General features: G+C 55.6%; 15 protein-coding genes across 24 annotated transcripts; 7 read left to right on the top strand and 8 right to left on the bottom strand.

Annotated features, from left to right (window-relative positions):
* Positions 1-60: 60 nt before the first annotated feature.
* KVP17_004968 (uncharacterized protein) lies at positions 61-487 on the bottom strand (the record flags this gene model as incomplete). Its single annotated transcript, XM_068523638.1, has 1 exon — positions 61-487. A coding segment is annotated over one exon (427 nt), but the record flags the coding sequence as incomplete, so codon positions are not given.
* A 415-nt stretch (positions 488-902) lies between these two features.
* Positions 903-3002, top strand: KVP17_004964 (uncharacterized protein; the record flags this gene model as incomplete). Its single annotated transcript, XM_068523631.1, has 1 exon — positions 903-3002. One exon carries the CDS (start codon positions 903-905, stop codon positions 3000-3002), a length of 2100 nt encoding a protein of 699 aa, XP_068375485.1.
* A 7-nt stretch (positions 3003-3009) lies between these two features.
* On the bottom strand, positions 3010-3762 carry KVP17_004969 (uncharacterized protein; the record flags this gene model as incomplete). Its single annotated transcript, XM_068523639.1, has 1 exon — positions 3010-3762. One exon carries the CDS (start codon positions 3760-3762, stop codon positions 3010-3012), a length of 753 nt encoding a protein of 250 aa, XP_068375492.1.
* Positions 3763-3878: 116 nt separating this feature from the next.
* On the top strand, positions 3879-5324 carry KVP17_004977 (uncharacterized protein; the record flags this gene model as incomplete). The annotated part of the gene is made up of 1 exon (XM_068523652.1): positions 3879-5324. The coding sequence occupies one exon, from the start codon at positions 3879-3881 to the stop codon at positions 5322-5324; it is 1446 nt and encodes a 481-aa protein (XP_068375505.1).
* A 3-nt stretch (positions 5325-5327) lies between these two features.
* Positions 5328-5843, bottom strand: KVP17_004970 (uncharacterized protein; the record flags this gene model as incomplete). The annotated part of the gene is made up of 1 exon (XM_068523640.1): positions 5328-5843. One exon carries the CDS (start codon positions 5841-5843, stop codon positions 5328-5330), a length of 516 nt encoding a protein of 171 aa, XP_068375493.1.
* A 23-nt stretch (positions 5844-5866) lies between these two features.
* KVP17_004971 (uncharacterized protein) lies at positions 5867-7150 on the bottom strand (the record flags this gene model as incomplete). Its single annotated transcript, XM_068523641.1, has 1 exon — positions 5867-7150. One exon carries the CDS (start codon positions 7148-7150, stop codon positions 5867-5869), a length of 1284 nt encoding a protein of 427 aa, XP_068375494.1.
* Positions 7151-7425: 275 nt separating this feature from the next.
* Positions 7426-10179, bottom strand: KVP17_004973 (uncharacterized protein; the record flags this gene model as incomplete). The annotated part of the gene is made up of 1 exon (XM_068523644.1): positions 7426-10179. One exon carries the CDS (start codon positions 10177-10179, stop codon positions 7426-7428), a length of 2754 nt encoding a protein of 917 aa, XP_068375497.1.
* Positions 10180-10200: 21 nt separating this feature from the next.
* KVP17_004965 (uncharacterized protein) lies at positions 10201-11320 on the bottom strand (the record flags this gene model as incomplete). Of its 2 annotated transcripts, XM_068523633.1 has the most annotated exons (2): positions 10201-11287; positions 11316-11320. In XM_068523633.1, the coding sequence occupies 2 exons, from the start codon at positions 11318-11320 to the stop codon at positions 10201-10203; spliced, it is 1092 nt and encodes a 363-aa protein (XP_068375487.1). The 2 variants fall into 2 exon arrangements, with proteins under 2 accessions (XP_068375487.1, XP_068375486.1); XM_068523632.1 differs by lacking the exon at positions 11316-11320 and having other exon boundaries at positions 10201-11277.
* A 143-nt stretch (positions 11321-11463) lies between these two features.
* Positions 11464-13319, top strand: KVP17_004963 (uncharacterized protein; the record flags this gene model as incomplete). Of its 3 annotated transcripts, XM_068523630.1 has the most annotated exons (4): positions 11464-11491; positions 11521-12723; positions 12752-13221; positions 13248-13319. In XM_068523630.1, the coding sequence occupies 4 exons, from the start codon at positions 11464-11466 to the stop codon at positions 13317-13319; spliced, it is 1773 nt and encodes a 590-aa protein (XP_068375484.1). The 3 variants fall into 3 exon arrangements, with proteins under 3 accessions (XP_068375484.1, XP_068375483.1, XP_068375482.1); XM_068523629.1 differs by lacking the exons at positions 11464-11491; positions 12752-13221; positions 13248-13319 and having other exon boundaries at positions 11763-12743; XM_068523628.1 differs by lacking the exons at positions 11464-11491; positions 11521-12723 and having other exon boundaries at positions 12787-13275.
* A 52-nt stretch (positions 13320-13371) lies between these two features.
* On the top strand, positions 13372-14226 carry KVP17_004972 (uncharacterized protein; the record flags this gene model as incomplete). Of its 2 annotated transcripts, none has more annotated exons than XM_068523642.1 (1): positions 13372-14226. In XM_068523642.1, one exon carries the CDS (start codon positions 13372-13374, stop codon positions 14224-14226), a length of 855 nt encoding a protein of 284 aa, XP_068375495.1. The 2 variants fall into 2 exon arrangements, with proteins under 2 accessions (XP_068375495.1, XP_068375496.1); XM_068523643.1 differs by having other exon boundaries at positions 13381-14226.
* A 507-nt stretch (positions 14227-14733) lies between these two features.
* Positions 14734-15807, bottom strand: KVP17_004976 (uncharacterized protein; the record flags this gene model as incomplete). Its single annotated transcript, XM_068523651.1, has 1 exon — positions 14734-15807. One exon carries the CDS (start codon positions 15805-15807, stop codon positions 14734-14736), a length of 1074 nt encoding a protein of 357 aa, XP_068375504.1.
* A 158-nt stretch (positions 15808-15965) lies between these two features.
* KVP17_004967 (uncharacterized protein) lies at positions 15966-17192 on the top strand (the record flags this gene model as incomplete). Of its 2 annotated transcripts, none has more annotated exons than XM_068523635.1 (1): positions 15966-17192. In XM_068523635.1, one exon carries the CDS (start codon positions 15966-15968, stop codon positions 17190-17192), a length of 1227 nt encoding a protein of 408 aa, XP_068375489.1. The 2 variants fall into 2 exon arrangements, with proteins under 2 accessions (XP_068375489.1, XP_068375490.1); XM_068523636.1 differs by having other exon boundaries at positions 15975-17192.
* A 204-nt stretch (positions 17193-17396) lies between these two features.
* On the top strand, positions 17397-19001 carry KVP17_004966 (uncharacterized protein; the record flags this gene model as incomplete). The annotated part of the gene is made up of 1 exon (XM_068523634.1): positions 17397-19001. The coding sequence occupies one exon, from the start codon at positions 17397-17399 to the stop codon at positions 18999-19001; it is 1605 nt and encodes a 534-aa protein (XP_068375488.1).
* A 121-nt stretch (positions 19002-19122) lies between these two features.
* KVP17_004974 (uncharacterized protein) lies at positions 19123-21359 on the top strand (the record flags this gene model as incomplete). 3 transcript variants are annotated; one of them, XM_068523646.1, is made up of 2 exons in its annotated part: positions 19123-20452; positions 20482-21359. In XM_068523646.1, the coding sequence occupies 2 exons, from the start codon at positions 19123-19125 to the stop codon at positions 21357-21359; spliced, it is 2208 nt and encodes a 735-aa protein (XP_068375499.1). The 3 variants fall into 3 exon arrangements, with proteins under 3 accessions (XP_068375499.1, XP_068375498.1, XP_068375500.1); XM_068523645.1 differs by lacking the exon at positions 20482-21359 and having other exon boundaries at positions 19198-20475; XM_068523647.1 differs by lacking the exon at positions 19123-20452 and having other exon boundaries at positions 20577-21359.
* Positions 21360-21598: 239 nt separating this feature from the next.
* Positions 21599-22679, bottom strand: KVP17_004975 (uncharacterized protein; the record flags this gene model as incomplete). 3 transcript variants are annotated; one of them, XM_068523650.1, is made up of 2 exons in its annotated part: positions 21599-22412; positions 22441-22679. In XM_068523650.1, coding segments are annotated over 2 exons (1053 nt in total), but the record flags the coding sequence as incomplete, so codon positions are not given. The 3 variants fall into 3 exon arrangements, with proteins under 3 accessions (XP_068375503.1, XP_068375502.1, XP_068375501.1); XM_068523649.1 differs by lacking the exon at positions 22441-22679 and having other exon boundaries at positions 21599-22399; XM_068523648.1 differs by lacking the exon at positions 21599-22412 and having other exon boundaries at positions 22437-22664.

Raw genomic sequence — 22679 nt, 5'->3', positions numbered from 1 at the left:
CCCCTGGGTGACCCCCTGGGTGACCCCCTGGGTGACCCCCTGGGTGACCCCCTGGATGACCCCTCTCTGGCGGGGGTACTGGTGGTCCGCCGGGTGCGCCTGGAGGCACTCCTGAGATGCCTGGTGGCCCAACGCCAGCCACGCCCGTGCCTACGGGCGTGTCTGCTGGCAGCCCCCCCGCGCTGACAATCAACTCATCCAGCACGCGCAACACCACATTGATCTGCTCTTCCGCGTCGTACCGCACATACAGGTGCAGGTCTTTGTCAGAACCAGGGGTGCCCTTGGAGGAGATTCCCCGACCTCGCAGCTGGATGCAGGTGTCAGACATATCCTGCAGCCGCGCGTGGTTACGGCCGCCCTTGCCAATTATTACTGCTGGAGGCTTGATGTGCGCCGGGAAGCGGTGCAGAGGAATGGGTATGTTCGTGGAGAAGTCGTAGTGTCGGTCTTCGCGGCTTCTGGGACCGCCACGGCGGCGCTCCATCCGAGGTGGCATCATTGCCCCGCCTCGTGGACTTCCTGGGATGCCGGGCATACCTGGCATCCCCCCTTGAGGACCTGGAGGGAGGCCTCCTGGCATGCCTCCTTGAGGACCTTGAGGATGGCCTTGAGGGGGCCCACTAGGGGGCGAACCCGGAGGACACGGAGAACCCGGAGAACCCGGAGAACCCGGAGAACCCGGAGGACCCGGAGGACCCGGCACCCCCGACTGTCCTGGCTGGCTGGGAGGCTGAGGCGGGCCAGGCGGGCGCCTATCGTAACCCATCTGTGGAGGCGAGAATGCGACTGGAGGTAAAACCGCCTCCGGCTCCTGGGGAGCCGCTTTGGGTGGTGAGACGTCGTCGTCCCAGTCAATGTAGTCGGACCAGCCCGACATCAACCAGAAATTAACCAATTCCATGCCAGCTCCTCATCGAACAGGAAACAAGAAGACAGATTTTGGCACCAGCCTAAAATGCAAGCGAGCTGCTGACAACTACGACCTCTACGAGGACGGGGGCCGCAACGTTACTCGACTGGACGTAAGCAATCTAGATGAGTACATTTTTGATGAGCTCTTCCTCGATGAGGAACTGGTTGTAACCGAGGTTTACGATGAAGACAACCCTCTGAAGCTGGTGGCCACCACTCCGGAGAAGCGGAATAGGGTACTACTGGAATTCAACAACATTGCCATTCCCAAGCGACCATTCCAGACAACTCTTTCCGACTTGTTGGTTTTGGAGGAGGCTCACAGACGAGGACTGCTGGAAGAAGTACCCACCTACCTGAAAATTCGAGTTCCGCAGAACAGCACGCAGGCGGCGGAGGACTGGGCACACCCCGTGCCAGCCAACAGACTTTTCTTGCCATTCGCGTGGGAGGTGCAGAAGGACGGCGTGGAGACTTTGAATCGGTATGCCTGGCAAGCGTGGAGGCGTCAGCTAGCCGTGGTGGAGGAGCAGAACCAACAACATCTTACACCATTTGAGCGGAATCCCAGCTTTTGGGAGCAGTTGTGGCGAGTCGTAGAGCGCTCTGATATCGTGTACCAAATAGTAGATGGGAGGGATCCCATGTTTTTCCGTGCTGCCGACTTGGAGACGTACATCCAGTCCATTGACCCGCTGAAGCAGGTCTGTCTGCTTGTCAACAAAGCGGATCTGATGCCTCGGGAGAAGCGTAACCAATGGCGGGCGTTTTTTGCGGAGAAGGGAATTTCGGTTGTGTTTTTCTCAGCGCTGCGGGAGTTAGTGGCTCACGGCGTCGTTGAAGGTGACGGGACGTCTCCCTCCGCCGATGCGGCAGACGTACTTACCTGCGGAGGGCTGCGCCGCTTGCTTGCTCAGGACCGTGCCCGTGTCCTCCAGCACAAGGAGGCTCGGCGCGTGCTGGCCGAGAAGTACCTAGATCTGGAAGGTTGGCATGTTAGCGAGTGGGCTCGGAAGGCCACAGCGCGTCGTGCAGAGGTCACCGAGGTCATGAATACTTGGCAACCGGTGATTCAGAATCTCGAAACAAAGCTATCCGAGTGCCAAAAAACAGACCCTACACTGAACCCAATCAGCGTCGGAAACATTGAAGATGTCCCTTTGGAATTCGAGGACGAGGAGGAAGAGCTGCAACAGGCCCAGGCAGCAATGGCGGAGGCCTTGGACAACGTTGAAGAACGCTTTAAGGATCTCCCCCGGGCGTACCGAGACCTGCGTTTCGATGAGGAGAAGGTCCCTGCCCTTAGTAACCCCTACTCCTTCACTGTCGGGTTCGTTGGTTTCCCCAATGTGGGCAAGTCCAGCGTAATCAACGCGTTGCTGGAAGGCCGTTCGTCGAAGAAGGTGGCCACCAGCTCTACGCCTGGAAAGACGAAGTACTATCAGACGCTTCTGTGTCCACTGGAGATCGACGAGGACCCAGAAGGTGCGTTGCACAAGGAATTCGGAGGGCCGTTGATCCTCTGTGATTGCCCAGGATTGGTCTTTCCTTCTTTAGTGGCGTCGAAGGAGGATTTAGTGCTCAACGGCGTTCTCCCGATCGAGCGGTATTCAGGCACCCGGTTGTTGCCAGTGCAGAGGATACTCGAGAGAATCCCCTCGCAGGTCACGACGTTCTACAACGTCAGCGCCCCCCCTTCGTGCTACCGTCCTGGTGTACTCCCCGTTCTTGACGCAGATCTGTACATGTCTCACGTGGCCACTGTTCGTCGCCTGTTCAAGTCGGGAGGTAAGGGTGAGCCATGGACTGACAAGGCTGCGCTCATGGTGCTCAAGGACTATGTGGAAGGCCGACTTGTGTTTGTCGCCGACCCACCTGGCTCGGCTTCCAACCTGTTCGCGGCGGCATCGCTCTTCGGAGTCCCTGCGCTACCACCAATATCGGCCTGCGAGCCTAAGAACGATCTGATCGACGATTTCGACCTGCGCGGGGCTAAAGAATCGACCACCCCCTCTACAAAACGCGCCTCAAGAATGCAAAACAAGAAGGTTGCTAAGTCGCAGGGGACACGTAAAGTTCATAGCTAGACTTCTGTTAGTCGTCTCTCTGCGAGTTGGTCAGGAGCTGTAACATGTACACGAACATCATGACGACGTCCACGTACAGGTTCATTGCCGCTGAAATGTAGTCGTCGGTGGAAACTTGCACACGGCCCTTTCCTAGCATCATCTGCATGTCCATGATTAAGTAGACGCCGCACAATCCGGCTCCCATCATGGCGTAGAGGTTGTCAACAAAGCGGGAGGCGGGAAAGAGCATACGGAGCAACCCGAATCCTAGCATCACCATTGTAGCCACGGCGACGTAGGAAACCCAGCTGGTGAAGTCGTACTTCGTCTGAAAGGCGACAAATGTCAACGCCACCACTACCAGCGCTGTAAGAACGACAGCCTCCACTACTACGTATGCACCGATTCTGACTGACACCGCTGCCAGCAGAGGTCCGAGACTCAGCGCTTCCAAAACTGTGAACGTCCCCAGAAGGGCATAGTTCATAGGCACTTTTTGGCTCATACCAGGAATGCAGGTGATCACTAGCATCACCGCGATCGCCGCTATGCCAGCAGCGATTCCGAGCCAAGTGTTATTGAGGGCCCATTGTTGCCAGGAAGCGCTAAGCGTGAACAAACACCCGAGTGCCGCCGTGAGAAGGAGCTGTGCGGCCAGGATACTGAAAACCTTCCTAACGAAATTGTTTCGCAGCTTCACGGTGAACTTGGCGTCGTCGGGCATGTAGACCTGCGCCTCAGGATCGAGGAGTCCGCTGCGGTCGTACGGTTCAAACATTGCTAAATTGAATTTTGCCTCGGCAGAGCCCACTACATGCTTAGAGACGACGTTACGCGTTTTTTTCATCTGCAATACACCCCAGTGCTACGCCGCAATTAAGTGCATTTTTAGGAATGAGCTCGCCTCAACAGCCACAGGCACTGAGCGTCGGCAACATTCGTCACGGCGCCCACCGGACAGGAGGCCACTTCCGAATGTCGCGTGATTTGTTCGGGTGGAAGAACAATGAGACGAAGAAGGTCCATCAGTTTGAGCTGAACAACGTCCGAAAAGTGACGTGGTGCCGAGTTGCGAAGATACAATTCGCGCTCAGCTGGCACTTCAAGGACGGGTCAGTTGAGATCTTTTCTGGGTTCGAAGAGAGAGACTTCGAACGCCTAAAGGGGCACTTGGCTCGCACTGCAGACCTGGTGCTGGAGCCGATTAAGAAGTCCACCCGTGGCTGGTCCTGGGGTGAATATACCTTTAGTGACGAGTGGTTCACAATGAACGTCGACGACTCCCCATCATTATTTTTCCCTTGCTCTTCTATCACTGACATAGCGCAAAACAGCAAGACCGAAGTCACGGTTCAGTTTCAGACGGAAAAAGCCAGCAAGGATGACAGCATCATTGAGATGCGATTCTACGTGCCCCCTGCTAGGGGCGAACAAGAGGACGAGGCGGACCCCATGGAATCGTTCAAAAGTCTGCTGCTGCAGAACAGCAAGACCTCCGATGTGGCCTCGGAAGTCATCGCTACCCACACCTACGGCCAACTGGTCTCGCCTCCTGGTCGTTTCGACGTGCAGATCACAAAGACTGGGTTGCGACTGCATGGAAAGTCAGCCAATTTCAACGTGCAGTGGGGCAGCATGCAGACGATGTACGCGCTGCCCACGTCGGGTACGGTGTACACTGTACTCGCGCTCGATACGCCGTTGAGGAAAGGTCTGACGAAGTATCAACACATAGTATTGCAACTGGACGATCGCAAGAAGATCGAAGTCGAGCTCCAGCTGGAAGCTGAGGATCTTGAAGAACTCAAGTCGCGAGAGTCCGAGATCGAGCCAGTCATGTCGGGGTTCGAGGCGGAGGTGTTTAACACCATCATCATGGCGGTCAGCCGTCTCCCGGTGATTCAACCCGAGCGGCTGTTTTTGTCGGCTAGCGGACAGCAGTACATTAGGGCGGCCTGCAAGGCCACCAATGGCTGTCTATTCTTCCTCCGCGACTCAATCCTCTTCGTTCCCAAGCCTATCCATATCGTTCGTTACGACGAAATCGCCTCCGTGGAATTCGGCCGCACTGGCGGAAATCAAACGCGACTGTTCGAGTTCCGTGTGGCTTTGAAGAAGGGAGAGATAGAATTCGCAAGCGTAGACCGTCAGGAATACAACAACGTGCTGGAGGTATTCACAAGGATGAATGTCAGAGTTCGAAACGCAGCTGGAGACGAGATGCCTGCCGGCCCTAGCCGTGACGCCAAAGAAGACGAAACTGAAAGCGATGACGAGGATTTCAACGCGGAAGAGGAGGAGGAATCCAGTGATGACACTGACTTAGTTGACGACGAGTAACCCTCAGAGAACTTCGCGGATCAACCCTTCGCAACAAATACGTAGCAGGTCGAGCACGTGCTCGAAGCCGTCCGGCCCTCCGTAGTAGGGGTCAGGAACCTTCGATGGTTTCTTTCCCTCACCGCCTCCAGGGGCCCAGTAGTCGGTCAGGAGCACCACCTTCTCAGCGAGCTCAGGCACCCCCCATGCCTCGGCAGCCTCGCTGACTGCACGGACATTGGCCGAGTCCATACACACAATGTAGTCGAACCGACGGTCTTCGGGTGCGAGGGGCCGGGATCGGGACGTAATGGCGACGCCTCGCTTCTTCGCAGCCTGACGCATTCGTATGTCAGCCTTGTCACCTTGGTGAAAGGAGAACTGCCCTGGTTGGTACCAACGAGGGTTGCCGCCGCCGGTGCCACAACTGTCGACCTCCACATCGTGGTGTCCTTTCTCAGTGAGCAGTTTACTGAAGACGGCCTCCGCTGCGGGGCTCCTACAGATATTTCCCAGGCACAGGAACAAAACAGCGACCATCCCGATTATAGAGGTTTAACAAATCATTCAGCGAAGCCCACAACAACGGCTGATTCTTGCTGGTCACATGGTGGCAACGTATAGAACGGCAGCGCGCCTGAGGCCCAGTCCTGAAGCACAAGACGAGCTCCTTGCACACGGTTTGGGCCGCCACCGCGTGCCAGCTTACCTCTGGCCAAGGCGACTTGGCAGACCATATCATCGGCGTCGGCGTAGGGGCCGATATGGAAATGGCGGACTATAGCGGTAGGGTTGCAATGCTGGAGCATGGTTCCCACAGCCTCCACCGGGTCCTGAACCTGTTTCAGACTCACTGCGTTCCGTAGTACAGCGAACGGGCAGTTGTCGTTGCCACTCCAGACGATACCTGGACTGTCGATGAGCTTCAACGTCTCCGTAAGCTTGACAGTTTGCAGCTGCCGAGTCACTCCAGCGTCTGCGCCAACGAGGCACGACTTAGCTCGCTTCAAAGAATTCAGAACGGAGCTCTTGCCCGCATTCGGTTGGCCGACCAGACCGACGACTAGGGACTGCATTCCCTTGCCCTCATGCCGTTGGTAGTTGTGTAGAAGATTCATCAACTGCGTGGCGCCCACAACCTGGAACTTGGACTTCAGCTGCCCGGTGTCGACCTTTCGCGGGTCTACATCCAAGTGATTAACACCGTGGCTGGTGTCCGTGGCCGCCTTGAAGAGAACGACTGGAGCATCACGCTCCAGGTATACCGCCCAGCGTTGTAAGACCTCCTGCGGAACGAGATCGATTTTGTTCATCAGAAGAATCAGCTTCTTATCGGTGGCCATGATCTCACGCTCCAGCTCCAGAGATCGACACCCCTGCGGGTCTCTGGAGTCCAAAACCTCAACAATGACATCACTCTCCTGGACAAGTTTGCGTAGATGTTTTACAAACTTGAGGGAGTTGTGCGGCAAGGCGGATGTCGGCTCGTCTGTTGGCGGTGGTCGCTCATAGGCCAGCTGCGCCTCAGCAGCCACTTCTTGGAGTGTGGGACATCTGTCATCCTCCACGGGGAGGTGCCCCACTCTCTTAAGCATCTTCTTCTCTTGTCTCCTCTTGAGTCGTTCCATCTCCTCTGCATTCCGGTTCTTTGAGATCTCATCAAGCATCTGCTTCTTAAAGGGCCAGGCGTTGGGAATGCCAGGGTCCATGCCCTTGCCTTTGACTACGCCCTTGGACCTCGCCAAGCGCTTCATCTTGTTCTCCTTAGCCTTCGCCTTCTTTGCAACCACCTTCTCGAGCTTGGGGCCTCGTCGCTGCGACTTGCGCTTCCGAAAGAGTTTCGTCATAGCGGGTTAAAATGTAGAATTGTTCGCAGATGAACTTTGGAGACACACCAGAGTCGCGCGTCGAGATGGTCAACTACATCTGTGCAGGTGAGTTGTGTCGTGTTACCATATTCTTACTGATCAGGTTTCCTCTTACTGTTTCCCAGACTGTTGCAGCGCCGTGGCTCTACAAGCATCAGGGGCCGCTCGATGTCGACAATGCGGGTGTCGTATTCTCTACAAAAAACGGACATGGAGACTCATGCAGTACGAAGCAAGGTGAATCGTGAAACAAACTAATCCTTCATCTCGGATGGCACGCTGACGCCAGCAGTCGATAAGTAGTCGAGGGCGATGACGTTGTCGCGGTACACGCGCGACAGGCTGCTGTGCACGGTAGTTATGCTGCGCAGAAGCAGCAGCAGCATAGAGCGTATGTCTACCGTGGGCTCTAGAGTGCCCACGGCTCCGCTGATCTCGGCGTTCATTCCTATTACCTTGATGGCGACCAACGCCTGAGTCCAGCGTAGGACGTGCTGTAGGTGCACGAAGCCCAGGTCGTTCTCGCTGGCCAAGGACAAGAAGAGTGTCCGGATGTAGTTGATTAAAGGGGGTACCAGCGCGTCCGGCAGGCTGCGCACGAGCTGCTCGATGCGATCTAGAGGCACCTGCTGGAAAGTCCACACCAGAGTCGTGAGGTCCTTGAGGCCCAGAGCGGCCACGAAAGCGTCCTCGACCTTTCCCTGAGAAACCATGGATTCAATTTCAGTCAGCGTCACGTTGGTGAGAGGCATGTCGAGGTTGGCGCCACCGAGGTAGCCCTGACGCATAGAGGTAGTGTTGAAGACGAACATGCCCTTGCTGGTGGCCACACCAAAGTGGTGGCCGTCGGAGGCAACCGCCAGGCTCCATACCTTTAGAGCCTTCTTGGAGGCCTTCTCTTCTAGTACGCTGAACTCCGCGCCAGGCAAAGCTAGCGATGCCTGGAGCTTTTTCGCTTTCTTCTCGTAGTCCTCCTCTTCGGAGTCGCTGACGTCCAGGTCGGCTGCGTTGACACCTGCTTCGGTAATGTGGCGGGAGCTGAGCTCCACCATTAAGCCGTCAATGCTTCTGTTTCGCGTCACGTGGAACGCCTTGACGAGCGTAAAGGTTTCCGTGGAGTAAACGCACACGCGTGCCGAGCGGGCGCTAACGGCGAGCAGCTGCAATCCGTCAGGCGTGTAGGCTATCTGCGAGAAGTACTGATTCAGATTCACGTCGCGACCTTTGTGCTTGGTGTTACCAGCAAAGCTCTGCGTCCCACGCCGTCCACTCCAGATGTCCCTAATTCCCTCGATCGAACCAATCTGTTCGCTTGCTCGGATGTTCCAGAACTCTATTCGTCCCCCTAGGGTGGACACAGCGAGCCATGACTTGCCTCGGGGGTCGAAGGCGACGGAGGTCACGGTGGCGGTGTGGTGCAGCGTTTCAGCCTGCGCGCCTGACCTCGCAAAGACATCCCAAACTTTCAGGGTGGCGTCCCATGAAGTGGAGGCCAAACGACCAGCAAAGCAGGGGTTGGGATCGAACCTCACAGATGAGATGGGGTGCGTGTGTCCGGAAAGAGCATCCAGCAGCGAGCCCGTCTTGATGCTCCACACACAAATGAGGTACTCCGTACCTCGGGTCCCGGCGACGACCACTTCCCCGGCCGTGTCCACGTCGATGCATGTGAACTGCACGCCTCCCGCAGGATACACAAACGTTCGGAAGCATTTGCGCCGAGAGATGTCGAAAGCCCGGCATGTGCCGTCGAAGCTGGCGCTCAAAACTGCGTTGCCTTGAGGTGCGAACTTCACTCCTGACACATGGCCCAGGTGCTCTTTGAAGTCTGCCACCACAGTGCCGTGGGAGACATCCCAAATTGTAACGTGACCATCAGCAGAGCCACTAGCTGCAAAGTTTCGAGAAAACATCCCCAAAGCGGACGACTTCTCATGGAGAGCGCCCCCAGGGGAGAAGTCCACCGCAGTGGTGCCGAAGGCCCCGCCGCGGTGACGGAAGATGTACGTTTCGGATTTCCATTCCCACACTACGACTTGACCGCTGACAGAGCTTCCAACCGCTATCCATTCACCGTCAGCGGTGACCTCCAATACGTCAAGTGCGTCTCTTCCAAGGGACATTCGGTAGATGACGTCCCAGCTTCCGGTTTCTAGCAACGAGAACGAACCATCTGTGAATGCCAGGACTGTGATACTCGGCATGAAGATCACCCGCGTGACCTGTCCGCCCTTCAGATTCTTTTGGTCCTCCAAGAACACACGAGAACATTGGTTCCACGAGTATTTCGCCTCCACTTTCACGTTTCGCTCGTCGTCTACAAACGAGACTCGAGCACCACGTTGCTGCGACTTTCCCTCCGAGCCGCCAGACACTCGCCTCCAAGTGATCACGCCACACCTGTTGTCGAGCGATACGAGTTCCTTTTTGCTAGAGAACCAAAGACCCGCTATCGGATTGCTGTGCTCCGCGAAAGTGACTCCGTGCCCGCCTCTGCAGACGTCGTACAACCTGACTGTCGCGTCCTTGGCACCCGTGGCCACGTGCATGTCGTCTGGAGACCACGCAACGCATGTGACATGCTCAGATGCCCCCAACAGCTCCATCTCCTTGTGCAGCTGCCATCCGCGTTCCAGCGACGGAACTGACCAAATCTGAACCGTTTGCCCGCACGCCACTGCCAGCTTGGTCCCGCTATGTGACATCTCCACCGCCCGCACGGGCGTCTTGAGCTGCATCTGGTGAATCACGATGCCCTTCACGAAGTTGATGACTTGAAGGTTGCCTGAAACGTCTACCGACAGCATCAGCTTGTTGTCTGGCGTTAACAGAGCATGTCGTATGTCGAACCGCGCTTCACAAGGTAGAGCGTAACTCTGCCCGCCTAAGAGATCTGAGCACAGTACTCGGTTACCCACGGGGATCAGCAGACGCGATCCATCTTGGGCAAACCTAACCTGACCTCCCTCATAGTTGCCCCCGCAGAGGTTCGTGAAGGCGAACGGCATGTATTCTCGAATTTAACGCAACTACTGCTCTAGTATGCGACACGCAACGACGGCTACTGGGGACTTCGGCTTGTCGGATGCGTCAGTAGGCTGCCCCTCCACCTTGTTGAGTAATTCCCAGCCGTCCACCACTCGTCCAAATACGACGTGCTTCTGATCTAACCAGGGAGTCTCCTTGAAGGAAATAAAGAACTGCGAACTGTTGGTATTTGGCCCTGCGTTCGCCATCGAAAGGACTCCGCGCATGTCGTGGTTGAACAGGAACCCTTCATCCTTAAAATTTGCCCCGTAAATGCTGGCTCCTCCTGCCAGTGTGGCTGGCTGCTCGCCACCTTGCATCATGAACCCTGGAATAACACGGTGGAACACAGAACCCGCGAATCCAATAGGTTCGCCCAGCGGGTTCTTAGACCCGAGGCAGAGCTGTACAAAATTGTCCACAGTCAGGGGCAGCTCATGGCGGTAGAGTTCAACAGTCACCGTGTGCACACCCTCGTCGCCCACGCGGACGTCCATAGCGCACAGCTGCCGCTCGTTCGTGTGCTTCACCACCTTTGGTGCAGCGCCCACCTGAGGCACATCCTGCACAACATGCTCAGGCCTCACCAGCTCTGGCACTCGGAGGTTGGCTCTTTGAGCTACGTCAATGACCATAGGCGCAGCAGTGGTTCCTACCAACACAGCTCTATCGTATCCCTTTGCGTACGCCTTGGCATCTCCAAGAGGAGCATTTGCTTCTACGGTGACAGGCCGCATAGCCCCATCGACTACGTTATCCTCCAACACAGCCTCAATCAGTACATTGGCTTCTGCAGCGTCCTGATCCACAGGTCCCTGATCTCGTTCTGTCTCCACTTCAGGAGGAACCTGCTGATTTAGCCTTTGGAGCTTGCTCAGCACAAACTTCAGCCTCGAGTCGCCGGTGCGGGGTTTTGCGCCGTCCACAGCTGGTTGCATCACGCCGCCTTCGACTTGACTCACAGAAAAGGAGGTGTAAAGAAACGCGAGAGCCGCCAACGCTACGATGGCGACCAACCACCCAGGCAGTCGACAGCGGCTCTGCTTCCTGCCTGAGCCATCCTTAGTGGCCTTGATCATCGAGGACAGGCTGCGTCAGTGATCCCACCGTAACTGACATCATACCCGACTATTATGGTTTTAAGTTCGTTTGTTAACCCTAAAAAGTGTGCTGCCGTGATTAGTTCAAGTTAGTGGCCCTATGTCTGTAAACTGATCCCATGTGACTGTCGGTGTGAATCTCTGCGATTTTCTGTGGAACGGAGCATGTCCACCTTGAGCTCCATTACGGACAGTGGGTGCAAGGGCTGCCCTGTCACGTAGATCAGAGCACTATTGGCTCGGCCAACGACGTGCTAGAATTCCTTATAGCCCAACCGCCGAAGGCGTTCCAACACCTGATTTCGTCGCCTGCTATCGCATGCGCCGTACTGCGGTCCTTGACTGAGATAGAGAGGCTTATCGTTCTGCGCTTGCTTCACCTCGTCGAGGCAATTCGCCTGGAAATCGTGGCCGTATGGTTGGGCACTGCGCGGGTCGCTGCCGTTCAGGTCGTGCGCTCTCTCATGCGAAAGCGGCTACTTGAGCAGAGGCAGTCAGGGTCATCAGTGGCGTCAGGCCGCAGTGAGAACAAGTACTCGTTGAACGCCGGGTTCCAAGCTGCTGTATTAAAGGCTGTGACAGCTGAATCGGAGACGATCAGTGAGCTCACAGATCGAGAAATCACCATGAGTCTGGAGATACTCCAGACTCACAGCAACCAGCAGTGGCACAATTTTTTGGTGTGGATCTGCGACGAAAGCGGTACCATCCTCACAGTTGGCCCTCCAATGACCAACAACGAAGGTGCAGTGGAGCATAAGAAGAACGTGGCACGTGTCCGTCTCGCTCCCACGGGTAGCACTATTAAACCGTGTGAGGAGCTCATTCACCTCTCCCAGATTCTCGGCCTACAGAACACTCCTATCGTTCGAGGAATGGTGGAAGCTCCTAAACCGCCCTGCGGCTTTTCGTGGACGCTGCAGGACGGGCGCCGCCAAGCCATGGCCTTGTCGGTGGAGATGCTGCGGCAATTGGAGCTCGGCAGCATCATGCAAGACGTGGGCGGTCAGCAGAATCCTACCGAGAAGGTGGCTGAGGTCTTGGCTATGCTGTTTTCATTGGCTCAAATGAAAATCGGCCAGCCACAGCGCTGTGACAACTTCTCGCCTCTCAAGCGGCGGGTGCTGCGCGTGCTCTACGACATCGGCATGATCTACACACGCAGTCTCACCGAACTCAAGGTGTTCTGGTCTACGCCCTCCGCCAGACTACTGTACAGTCAAGGTTCGGAGTCGGGGATCCTAGAGCGAACGCTGTACATCCCGAACTACCCGATTGAGAAGTTTTCTGAGTTGCAGGGGTTGTTGGACAAGCACCTGATCCTGACACGTAAGCAGTCACCTCCTCAAGAAATTGGAATGATCGTAGAGTCCAACTTTAAGGTCTTCGCCTACACGAAGGACGCCCATTTGATTTCGATTCTATGTGGGACGTCGAGGGGCTGATCATCCAGCATACTTAACCGAGTTGCGGATTCTGACTCCTGTGATGCTGCAGGGCATCATCACGAAAGAGTCCATCCAGCGATGCTTGAACTGGAATGTCAGCAGCTCCGACATCTTAAACTTTTTCGAATGCCGATCTCACGAATCTGTCGCCGAGATTAACGGATCCCGTATTCCCGAGAACATCTCATGTCAGATACGGATGTGGGAGCACGAGCGTAACCGTGTGAAGATCACCAAGGCTTGCGTCTTTGAGTTCAACCGGGTGCAGGACCTAGACGTTTTTCCTCAGTGTGTAGCTGCGAGTGACGCCCTAAGCATACTGGCTGCAAGTTACTGTCCCACGGCCGAGGAGCTGCCGGCTTGGAAGGAGCAGACAGCCTTGCTGCTCAACAACCCCGCCTCTCGCAGTGGCCTAACTGCGGTGAACTGCTTCCAAGCCAACCATGGAGACCTGTCTCCTGCCCCTTGCATCGCAGTGAGTGGCTTAAAGTTCAAATACAGATTCATCGGGACGGAAAGAACGAGATGACACGTTTCATCAGGTTGCAAGGCCAGCGCAGTTCGCAGTCGTGAACCCCACAAATGTAACGAATGTGTGTTAAAATCCCACAAATCAGGTGTCACGATGTCGTACATGACTGGAAAGGATATGCTTCTCCTCCCTGACGGATCGACGTACCATCTAGGCGCAAAGAGAGGAGACGTAGCGAGCCGAATCATCACGGTAGGATCTGCAGGCAGAGCCGCAGCGATCGCCAAGCACCTGAATGACGCTTCACACATCCACTCGTCTCGAGAAATGCATATTCACACCGGCACCTACGCTGGTGTTCCCGTAAGCGTCATTGCCATCGGGATGGGAGCGCCCATGATGGACTTTATGATGCGCGAGGTGTCCTTCGTGACTGAAGGACCGCTGGCCGTCGTCAGACTGGGCACCTGCGGCATCTTCAACACTGAAGTTGCCCCTGGAACCATCATGACCGCGGGTAAGGGCTCTTCTTATATCTACGTCAACTACGCCCACTGGACCGGCAGCTACAACTCACCCGACCTCAACGAGAATTCGCCCGCGTACATTCTTACGAACCCTGCCCAGTGTTCCTCGGAGCTGAACGCGGCCGTGGTGGGAGAAATCAACGAGGTTGGGCTGAAGCATCACGATGGTTTGAATGCGTGCGGGGAGACCTTCTACTCTTGCCAGGGTCGCTTGAGCAACGAGTTCAACGATGGCAATCCTCCTGAAATTATCGGCTGGTTGACGGGCCAAGGCGTGGACTTCGTGGAGATGGAGACCCATCAGCTCTTCCACTTGGGAGGTTGCAGAAAGGATAAGACCTACACTGCCTCCTGCGCCATCGGCATCTTGAACCGAATGAACACTGAGATGACCTCCAACATTGACGCCGATGAGCTCCATCGACTTGAGTCTGTGGCTGGTGAGTGCATCCTGAAAGCACTTGTGAAGTTTTCAATGTGAGTATGAGGAGAATGTAGTGGTGGAATGTTCTACATCCAAAACGAACTGACAAAATCCAAACATTCGCGTTGATGCCGCAGTTGAACTTGAAGGCGTTTGTGAGCAAGTGCTTTGAAGTTGAGGGTAACTCTACGCTGTTCACAGTGAAGCGACGTAAGCAGCAGCGAAACCTACACACAGATTACCAGCTACCGCACCTGAGTCAGCGACGACGAAACAAGCTTGATGTCGGCGGAAAACGCCCCAGTACCCTGTGTCGGATCGCCAACAACCGCAAGTCCTACAGCGTGGTGTTGAACAAGCAGTCCCTCGACCGATTCATGCAGGACTTCGACCTTTTCGCAGAGAAATGTTGGCGGCAGCCAGCGGTGGAAAAGATGAGGGAGGTGAGTTCCAGAACGCGGGTCAATCAGCGACGCAGACGGCGACGCAGGACGTACGTTCGAGTGCGCCGCCTGAGGAGAGGCTTAGGTGCGGCACCTGTACATGGCAGCAAGGCGGTGGACACTAGGCCAGTGAGAGGTTGAAGGATGGAGCGTCCTTCGCCATGCTGCCGACAAGGGTTTCCAGCACCAGGACGTTCTTCTTGTCTATTCTGTTGAGAATTTGCTCGACGGTCGTGGAGCCGAATGCCGTGCGGTTGAAGGAGGGTAGCTTTGGCAGGGCGGCGTGCAGGAACAGGGCCACACTTTGCCTCAGGTGACCGGCTGCTGAACCGTTGCTCAGAATCATGTTGTTCTTCTGTTCGAACACTGGAGCCTTGTGAGACGCTCTACAGACGCCTCCTTCGTCAACGTTGATGAAACCCGCAGCCGTGGTTGACCTCCGGTCCAGGGTGTTGAGTGTAAGTTGCTTGGCCAGCTTCTTTCCCCCTTTTCCCCAAAGAAGCTGGAAGAAGGTTCTCATAACCAGGATCGGGAGGTCCGGCTGTGCGATCTGGAACGTCTCGGGACTCTTCACGGCAAGACTGAACATTCGATCCCCAACGTATTTCTGGTTGGCTAGCTTCTCCAAAATGGCTTCCTGTTGGTTCTTCGGTGGGCTGGCGATACTCAAGTCCGCCACGCCGAGGGCTTTCGCCAGGTTGGTCGCTGCCTCGTCACTGGTGCAGTGATACCACTTCCTGCTCTCTGGGAGCGCTTTAAGATAGGAAAGCAGCAACTGACCCACATTGTCTTGGGTCAGTGTCCTGCTGTTCACGAAGGATGTTATGGTGCTCAGACCTAAGGCGAATTGGCCAAGGTCTCCCCCAGGAGCGTACAAATTCCGCCCTTCTTCTCGCGGGTCAACGCAGTGAAATGACTCGGCGTAGGCGTCTTTCATCTTTAGTTCTCTTGCCTGCCCGTATGTACCTCGCAATGTCTTTAGATTGATCGGTGGCGTCCCTTCTTTTTCTTGGTGGATCTCGATGGAAATCGGAGCACATTTAGGCATGTGCATGTTCGGCAGCTCGATATGCTCCTCGCACTCACATGTGGCTGCGAATGTCTGACCAGCCACCATCAGCTCTCCCTGGAACGTTTGAGTCTCCGCTGACGATAAGACGAACAAAGGGACGCTGAGGAGTGTGGTGGTATGCATACTATAATGGACTATGGAGGGCAAGCGTTTGGCAGCGTAATATCCCGTGTGCTGAGCGTCGACGCGCTGGCTTCGCGGTTATGCGCCCTGCGTCTTGGGTACCGGCGAGTCTACCCGTGTGCAACCATGTGCATCAGAATTGTGCACCCTGACGTGCAATGTGTGCGATGCGCCGGGAGGATGAGGAGCCTGAGAGGCCGTTGAAGTACGTTACTTTTCGGTTCCTCAAGTCCCGTTTTGACTTGCCAGAATCCATAAGAGACCTCCATTCCTTGCGGTGGAATATTCTTCGGTGGCAAAACGTCAACGTGACTCTACCTGTACTCATTCCCAAGGGAATCATCCTTTGTAACGACTCGAGTAACTCGTACATCTTTCCAGGTAGCGCGGTCTCTGAGCTGTTTCTCTTTTCCAAGGCTGCCGGACTGTGTGACATCTGGGCCTCCAGGCTCAGGGTGCGACTTGCTGTCATCCACAAATGCCCTCTGGTGTTCATTCCTCGGGTTGCCAAGATGTTTTCTGACACGCTCAAAGATTTTGGCTCTTGTCGAACTCCGCTGCGCTTGACGGCCAACGCGGTTTCCCGTCACCTAATCTTCTTAAGGAACAATCAAAGCGCCCACCGATACGATACTGAGATATGTTGCGCCTCCGAGGAAGATGGTGTGATGCTGCTATCCTTGAAGGACGCCCTTGGAAGGCTGCAGCTAGCGATCCACGACGTAATTCGCGAGGATACACGCATGCTGAAGGAGTGCGTGCGCTTCCTAGGGGGCGATACCGACATAGAAACCGACGGTGACGTCGAGTTCAGGTTTCCTCCGTGCGAGAAGATGAAGATGGTGCTGCGGGAAGGGCCACCGGCGTGTACCTGGGACGAGGACGACTCCATCGTGGGCGGCGTCGGTAACATGTCTCCTTTCGCAAGGCAATTCGTGGCTGACGGGCTGTTCGCCACGGAGGTGCGCCTCGAAAAGGAGCGGCGCGGTTCTGTTGAGGTGGATCCCCTGTTCTCCGGGTCGAGGAGGCCGGTACACTCGTTCTCGCTATGGCGAAGCGGGCCTAGAAACGAAGCACGGCACGTCTTTTATAAGGACTACAAGAAGTACGTTCCTCGCCTGCAGCCCTCGTCCAATGGGGACGTTCTGGCCGTTGGAGCCAAACTTTTTAACTGTGACTATTCCTTGTTTGAGAAGGTTCTCAGCAGACAGGTGAACCTGGTGACCGGAGAAATGGAGTCGGATATGCCCCCTCTAGATCTCGACTTCCTGAAGTCTGTCTTGGACATGCTACATCTGCCCATGGACGAGATTTTAGACCCTAAACTGACACTGGACACGACCCAACTGCCTCAATCTAATGAGGCGGAGCCGTCCTTTATGTGATTGTGATTGCCATTGAGCTGCCACATAAGCTTACGATTTTGTAAAACGACTAACGACCCAGTGTGCATTCTCACATCTGTCATTTCTGTAGCCTCTTCTACATGTCGTGCACTCTCCCACTGTCAGTCTTGGTCACGCTCCCCACTATGGCATATGCCTACAGGCGCGGATTTGAACGATTTTGAACGATTTGAACGATTTCAAATGGACTCGTTGACAGCAGTACCAAAAAACGACAGGAACTTTCCCTACGGAACAGCTGGTTTCCGAGCCGACGCCGCCCTTCTCGACCACGTAGTCTACCGCATGGGTTTCCTGGCTGCTGCTCGCTCAGCGGTAGGTCAGCAGGCTGTTGGGATCATGATCACTGCCAGTCACAACCAGGCAATGGACAACGGAGTGAAGCTCGTCGACTTCGATGGTGGCATGCTGGTGGCCAGCTTTGAGAAGTACGCCACGCAGCTGGCCAACGCAGAGGACCCCAACACCGAGTTCGCATCTATCCTCAACGACGTAGGAGTGAAGGACTTGAGTAAAGCTGTGGTGGTCGTGGGACGAGACACACGCGATTCATCCCCTCGGCTGGCCGGTCTAGTCAAGACTGCCGTAGAAAACGTTGGGGCCGTGTGCTTGGACCTTGCCGTCTGCACTACTCCCCAGCTGCACTTCGCTGTCCGAATGCTGAACGAAAACCAGGCGCCAGTTGACAAGCAGCTTTACTTCAAGCACTTCAGCGAGAAGGTGAGTGAATTCATCAAGAAAGCGGGTGTTCAGGTCTCGCCGTCCGAACTAGTGCTCTGCGGAGCCAACGGGGTGGGCGCCCTGGAGATTACAGGCCTGCAGAATGCATTCGACGCGCTGCAGGTGTCTCTCACTCTGAAAAACACCGGCAACGGTATCCTCAATCACAATTGCGGCGCGGAGTTCGTACAGAAGGAGTTGAAGTTCCCCGAAAACTTCAATGGGCAGACTATGGTCAGGTGTGCCGCCTTCGACGGAGATGCAGACAGAGTTGTCTACTTTACACGGACGCCTGAAGGCCAGCTCGGGCTCATCGACGGGGATAAGATTGCTTGTCTGTTCGCCAAAACTCTCACCGTGCTGCTGGACAGAGTCTGCGCGGCCCACCCCACGCCACCCGCCGCTCCGCTCGCCGTTGGCGCCGTGCAGACCGCCTACGCCAACGGAGCCTCTACAGCTGCGCTGCGGACATTCTTGGCGTCGCCGTTCTCCGAAGATCTGGTAGCCGACGTTGCCACTGCTAAAACTGGAGTGAAGTACGTTCACCACAAGGCGCTGTCCTACGACATCGGCATTTACTTTGAGTCCAATGGACACGGTACAGTCATTTTCAAGCGCAAGGCGTTGGAAGACTGGGCGGAGTCTAAGGGCGCGCTGGCCTCCGCAGAGTTCAAGCTGCTCATGCTGTATCTCGATATCTTCAATGCCGCTATCGGCGACGCCATGACCGACCTGTTGGCGGCTGAGGTGGCGCTTCAGTTCCTCAGGCTGGACCTCCGCCAGTACCTTGAGCTATACGTCGACCTTCCTGTCGTACAGACGAAAGTGCCCATGCCGAGAGAGAAACTGAACATTCTGAAGCCTCAACCCGACCATGAGCGCTGGCTCCTAGAGCCGGCGACACTTCAAGAAGAGATCGAGAAAACTGTGCAGCTTTACGCCGGCGCGCGGGCATTCGTGCGTCCCAGCGGCACCGAAGACATCGCCAGACTCTACACCGAAGCCAAGACCAAGGAAGATGCCCAAGAGCTCAGTGGGCGCCTTGAGCTGTTGATGCGTGCGTTTTAGCAAATTCGATGATTCAACGGCTGTCAGGTCTCAGTCCCGAGCAACAGCTTGCCTATGAAAGTAAGCAAGGCGGGCTCTCGTCACAGAATGCATCGGCGAATTAACCAAGAAAGATGGCCTGATGGATGACGACTGTCTTCAGTACCTGTTCACCTTCTGCAAATTGAGGTCTGTCTGCAGGCCCTCCGAAGAAGGAATGTCACCTTTCTCCGTGGAGAAGACCGCACTCAGGATGCTTATCGACAACTACGTTGGCTATGCTTGGATGGCTGAGGAGACCGCTGACTGGCTGTCCGTCGTCCGTTCAATAAAACCAGGACTCAGCAGTGACAATCGGCCTGAGAGGTTACGCCCTCCCCCTTTGAGGTGGGACGTCATCATGCCTTCCTTGGCCAACCTCATTGAGCAGCACTTCTGCCCGGAGCCATTGAGGGCCTACATGGAGAACAACAAGGACGAGGTGTCGTGGCGGCCGCCCTCCTGTTACTGGGCCTGTCTTAAGCATCGCACATTGAGGGAACTTATGATCAACCTCTATCAACGCCATCCTAAGTCTGAATTCCTGTCTGCCTTCTCCCAGGACTCCCTAGAAATAATTAAGGAGTCTATCGGCAAAAGTGCCGTGAGACAGCTGGCCTCCTCCATCTGCAAAGTCAGCAGCAATTTCAGTGTCTACCTGAAGAACCTCTGCGCCGCCCTACACCTGTATCTCACGCAGGAGGACTTCGACGACGAGGATGCTGACACCACCACCCTAAAGGTTTGCGACGTGCTTTGTCATTCGGAGAACGCCTTCCTGTTCGCACAATCAGTGCTGCAGATGATAGCTAACCAGCGAGCGGAGTACAGTGCCTGCGGACGTCTGGGCCAGGTGCTGACAAAATTCATAGCGCAGAGTACCGACGTGGATTCTCGCACTGCCTATCTGCCGCTCCTGTTTACCAACGTCACACAGTACCCCCAATTGTACCGTACTGTGACCCAAGCGCTTTACAGCGTGGGAACTGAAGCACTCTCGACTGAAGACCTCGTGATGTTTTACGTGGAGCTGAAGAAGGTCACTATGCTGTTCGACAAGAGAAGGGCCCTCATGGGTAACACTGCAAGCCCTTCTCACAGCGCCGGCGACGAGAGGAATGTTGAGTTCCAGGAGGGAACATACGACAGTGACGAGGGTTCTGACGCTGGAGATGTCCTCGAAGCTGAGTTTGAAACGGAGCAGTGGGAAGCTGGACACTGGCAGAGCTTAGCAGACGTTGCCAGCGACGCCAACGGAGCTCGGTTTTCCGACACGCTAGAGTGGTCAAACACCACCTATGACCCCTTCGCCATTGAGAAAGACTGGTCATTCTTGGATCAGGACGAAGAGGACTTGATGGAAAAAGTCGGCGTGGACGCTGCTGATGCACCTCGACTAAAGCCCGAGGATGTCATTCACTTATGCAACCCAGGTAAGCGACTGCTGAGAGTTTGATGGCAGAAGAAGACATATCGAGGTTCGTCCGGGAGCGAGCCACGGCGCTGCAAACACGAATAGAAGGTAAACTCGATGGCAGTACTCCCGATCATGTCCGAATGTCTCCACCACAAACTATGGACCTCCCATCCGCAAGCCAGGTAGGCGACGTCGTCTCTGAGCCGGAGCCGGTGTCTGTGGAACCGCCCCCCCTGCAGGCTCTGCGGTCCAGCCGCGTCTTGCCTGCCCTGCTGGCGGAGGTGTCCAGCTGTCGACCGAGGTACCCCCCGGAGGACCGACGTGACCGTGTTCTGGTGGAGCTATTGCTAATGCTAACGACGTTGTCGGCCTACGAGCTCGTCATGAAGGCAGAGCAGCGGCCATCGGACGGCGGATCGTACTTTCTAAAGGGCGGCGGCGGGAAGAGTGCGCCCACCTACCAGTGGGAGGAGGTTACGCAGGACCTCGTGTCCGATGGCGAGTCCAATGTAGGATCTACAATCTACCACAACGTGTTCAGTGACGACCATATCGGTTCTATCAAGGTGCCCGCCAGCGTTAAGGAGTACCATCAACACCTTTTTTCGAAGTACACCAAAGAGCTCCAAGGCTACAAAGCAAGGGCTCGAAAGGATCTGTTTACTATACTCCTCGTTAGGAAAAGCACACACTTGTCTCACGTGGAGCGCTTAGCGCGACTGCGGCAGTGCATGGCTTCTGGCGCGGGAGCGTCGGTCGTCTTCACGTACGTCGCGTCCCTCCTGCTTCACCCGCCAGACAAGTGGCTACTGGACCGGCACGTCACCGTTTGCTTAACACTTCTGATGGAGGTTGCTCGGTGCCACCCGAAGAAGAGAGGGATCATCGTTGCGTTGTTCAGTGAGGCGGACGAGTCACGATGACACAGGTAAAATGGTTCGCCAAGGACGGGACGACCCTGAGTACGAGTTGGCTAAGCCGACGCAGAAGATGGTGGTTCAGGTGAGCGATATACTTGTGGTTGCCAGGGACGGGCCAGGGATGATACTATTTGCCACTCACGGCGACTCATATCGACTGAGAGCGTTGGGTCCGGTGACCTTGCGTGGGTTCGACTCCCACTCAATGCCAGTCAACAGAGCGCCCTCTTCGAGAAGGCGAATCAGCTTCTGGAGCCGTCTAGATGCTTCTGCTCCAGTATTGCGCTCTTGAGTGTCTCCACATCAACTAAATGCGTCTCCATGATTCGACTCCGTTCCATCTGTAAGGTGTGAAGCCGGAAGGCTAGCTCGTGGATAACGGATGCCATAGTTCTCTGTTCCCGCCGCCGTTCATTGCTCTCTATCGACCGTGTTTCGACTAGGATGCGGTTCTCGCGTTCTAGTTGCTCAGCGGAGCCTTGCGCCACCGGCTGAGTGTCGCTGTACGTTTCCAGCTGCTTCCGCTGCACGTCCACGAGCTTTTGCAGGCGCTCCTTGGCGGCCAGGGCCTCCTGCAGCTCGCTGCTTAGCGCCGTCTCGCTGGTAGCACGCGCTGCCTTCCGCAAGCGAAAGAGCTCCTCTTTTTCGCGCATCGTGATAGTGACTTTGGATGTATCCTGGTCGTGATCTGGGTCATTTGGAATAGCCTGTTGCCCCTGAAGACGCATTTCCGCCTTGTCCAGTGCCTCCTTCATGTGTTTATTCTGCGTTGTGAGCTTCTCGTGAGACGCGTGCAAGACCTCGAGGTTCAGCTCGAGTTCCTGGATTGTGCGATTCTTGATGTCGATGTCCTGCTCTGTGCTCTCGAATTTACCAATCTGTTCTTGCGCTTGTAGAAGGAGAGTAAGGTATTCATCCGCCTGCTTTTGGGCAGACTGGAGCTGGTCTTCCAAGGTCGTCATGTCTGTGTTCTTCGCCTTCAGCCTATCTAACTGCAGACCCAAGCCAACTGCTTCCTTTTGCCAGACTGCTACTTCCTCCATTGCTCCCTTTGCGCTGCATATGGAGCCATGACGGATCTCACAATTTCTCTTGCTCCTCCTTTTGTGCCAGCATGTCCTTAATTTCACCCTTCTGCTTGTCGACCACAGACTTCAGGGCTCGGATTTCTGCCTCTAGACTCTCGATTTCGTCTGCACCACGTGTAGCGGAGAGCCGTAGCGTCTCCTGGTCATTGTTCTTTAAGCGGTGGACCTCTTCATTCTTCTTTGCCAACTCTTCCTTGAGGATCCTCTCCATATCTCTCATGTCGTCCAGCTGGGA

The sequence above is a fragment of a genome (assembly GCF_019968985.1).
Source record: "MAG: Porospora cf. gigantea B chromosome Unknown PgB_NODE_313_length_22679_cov_125.568, whole genome shotgun sequence".
Lineage (NCBI taxonomy): Eukaryota > Apicomplexa > Conoidasida > Eugregarinorida > Porosporidae > Porospora > Porospora cf. gigantea B.
Note: the sequence above shows the minus strand (reverse complement) of the source record. Positions and strands in the feature narration are given on the sequence as shown.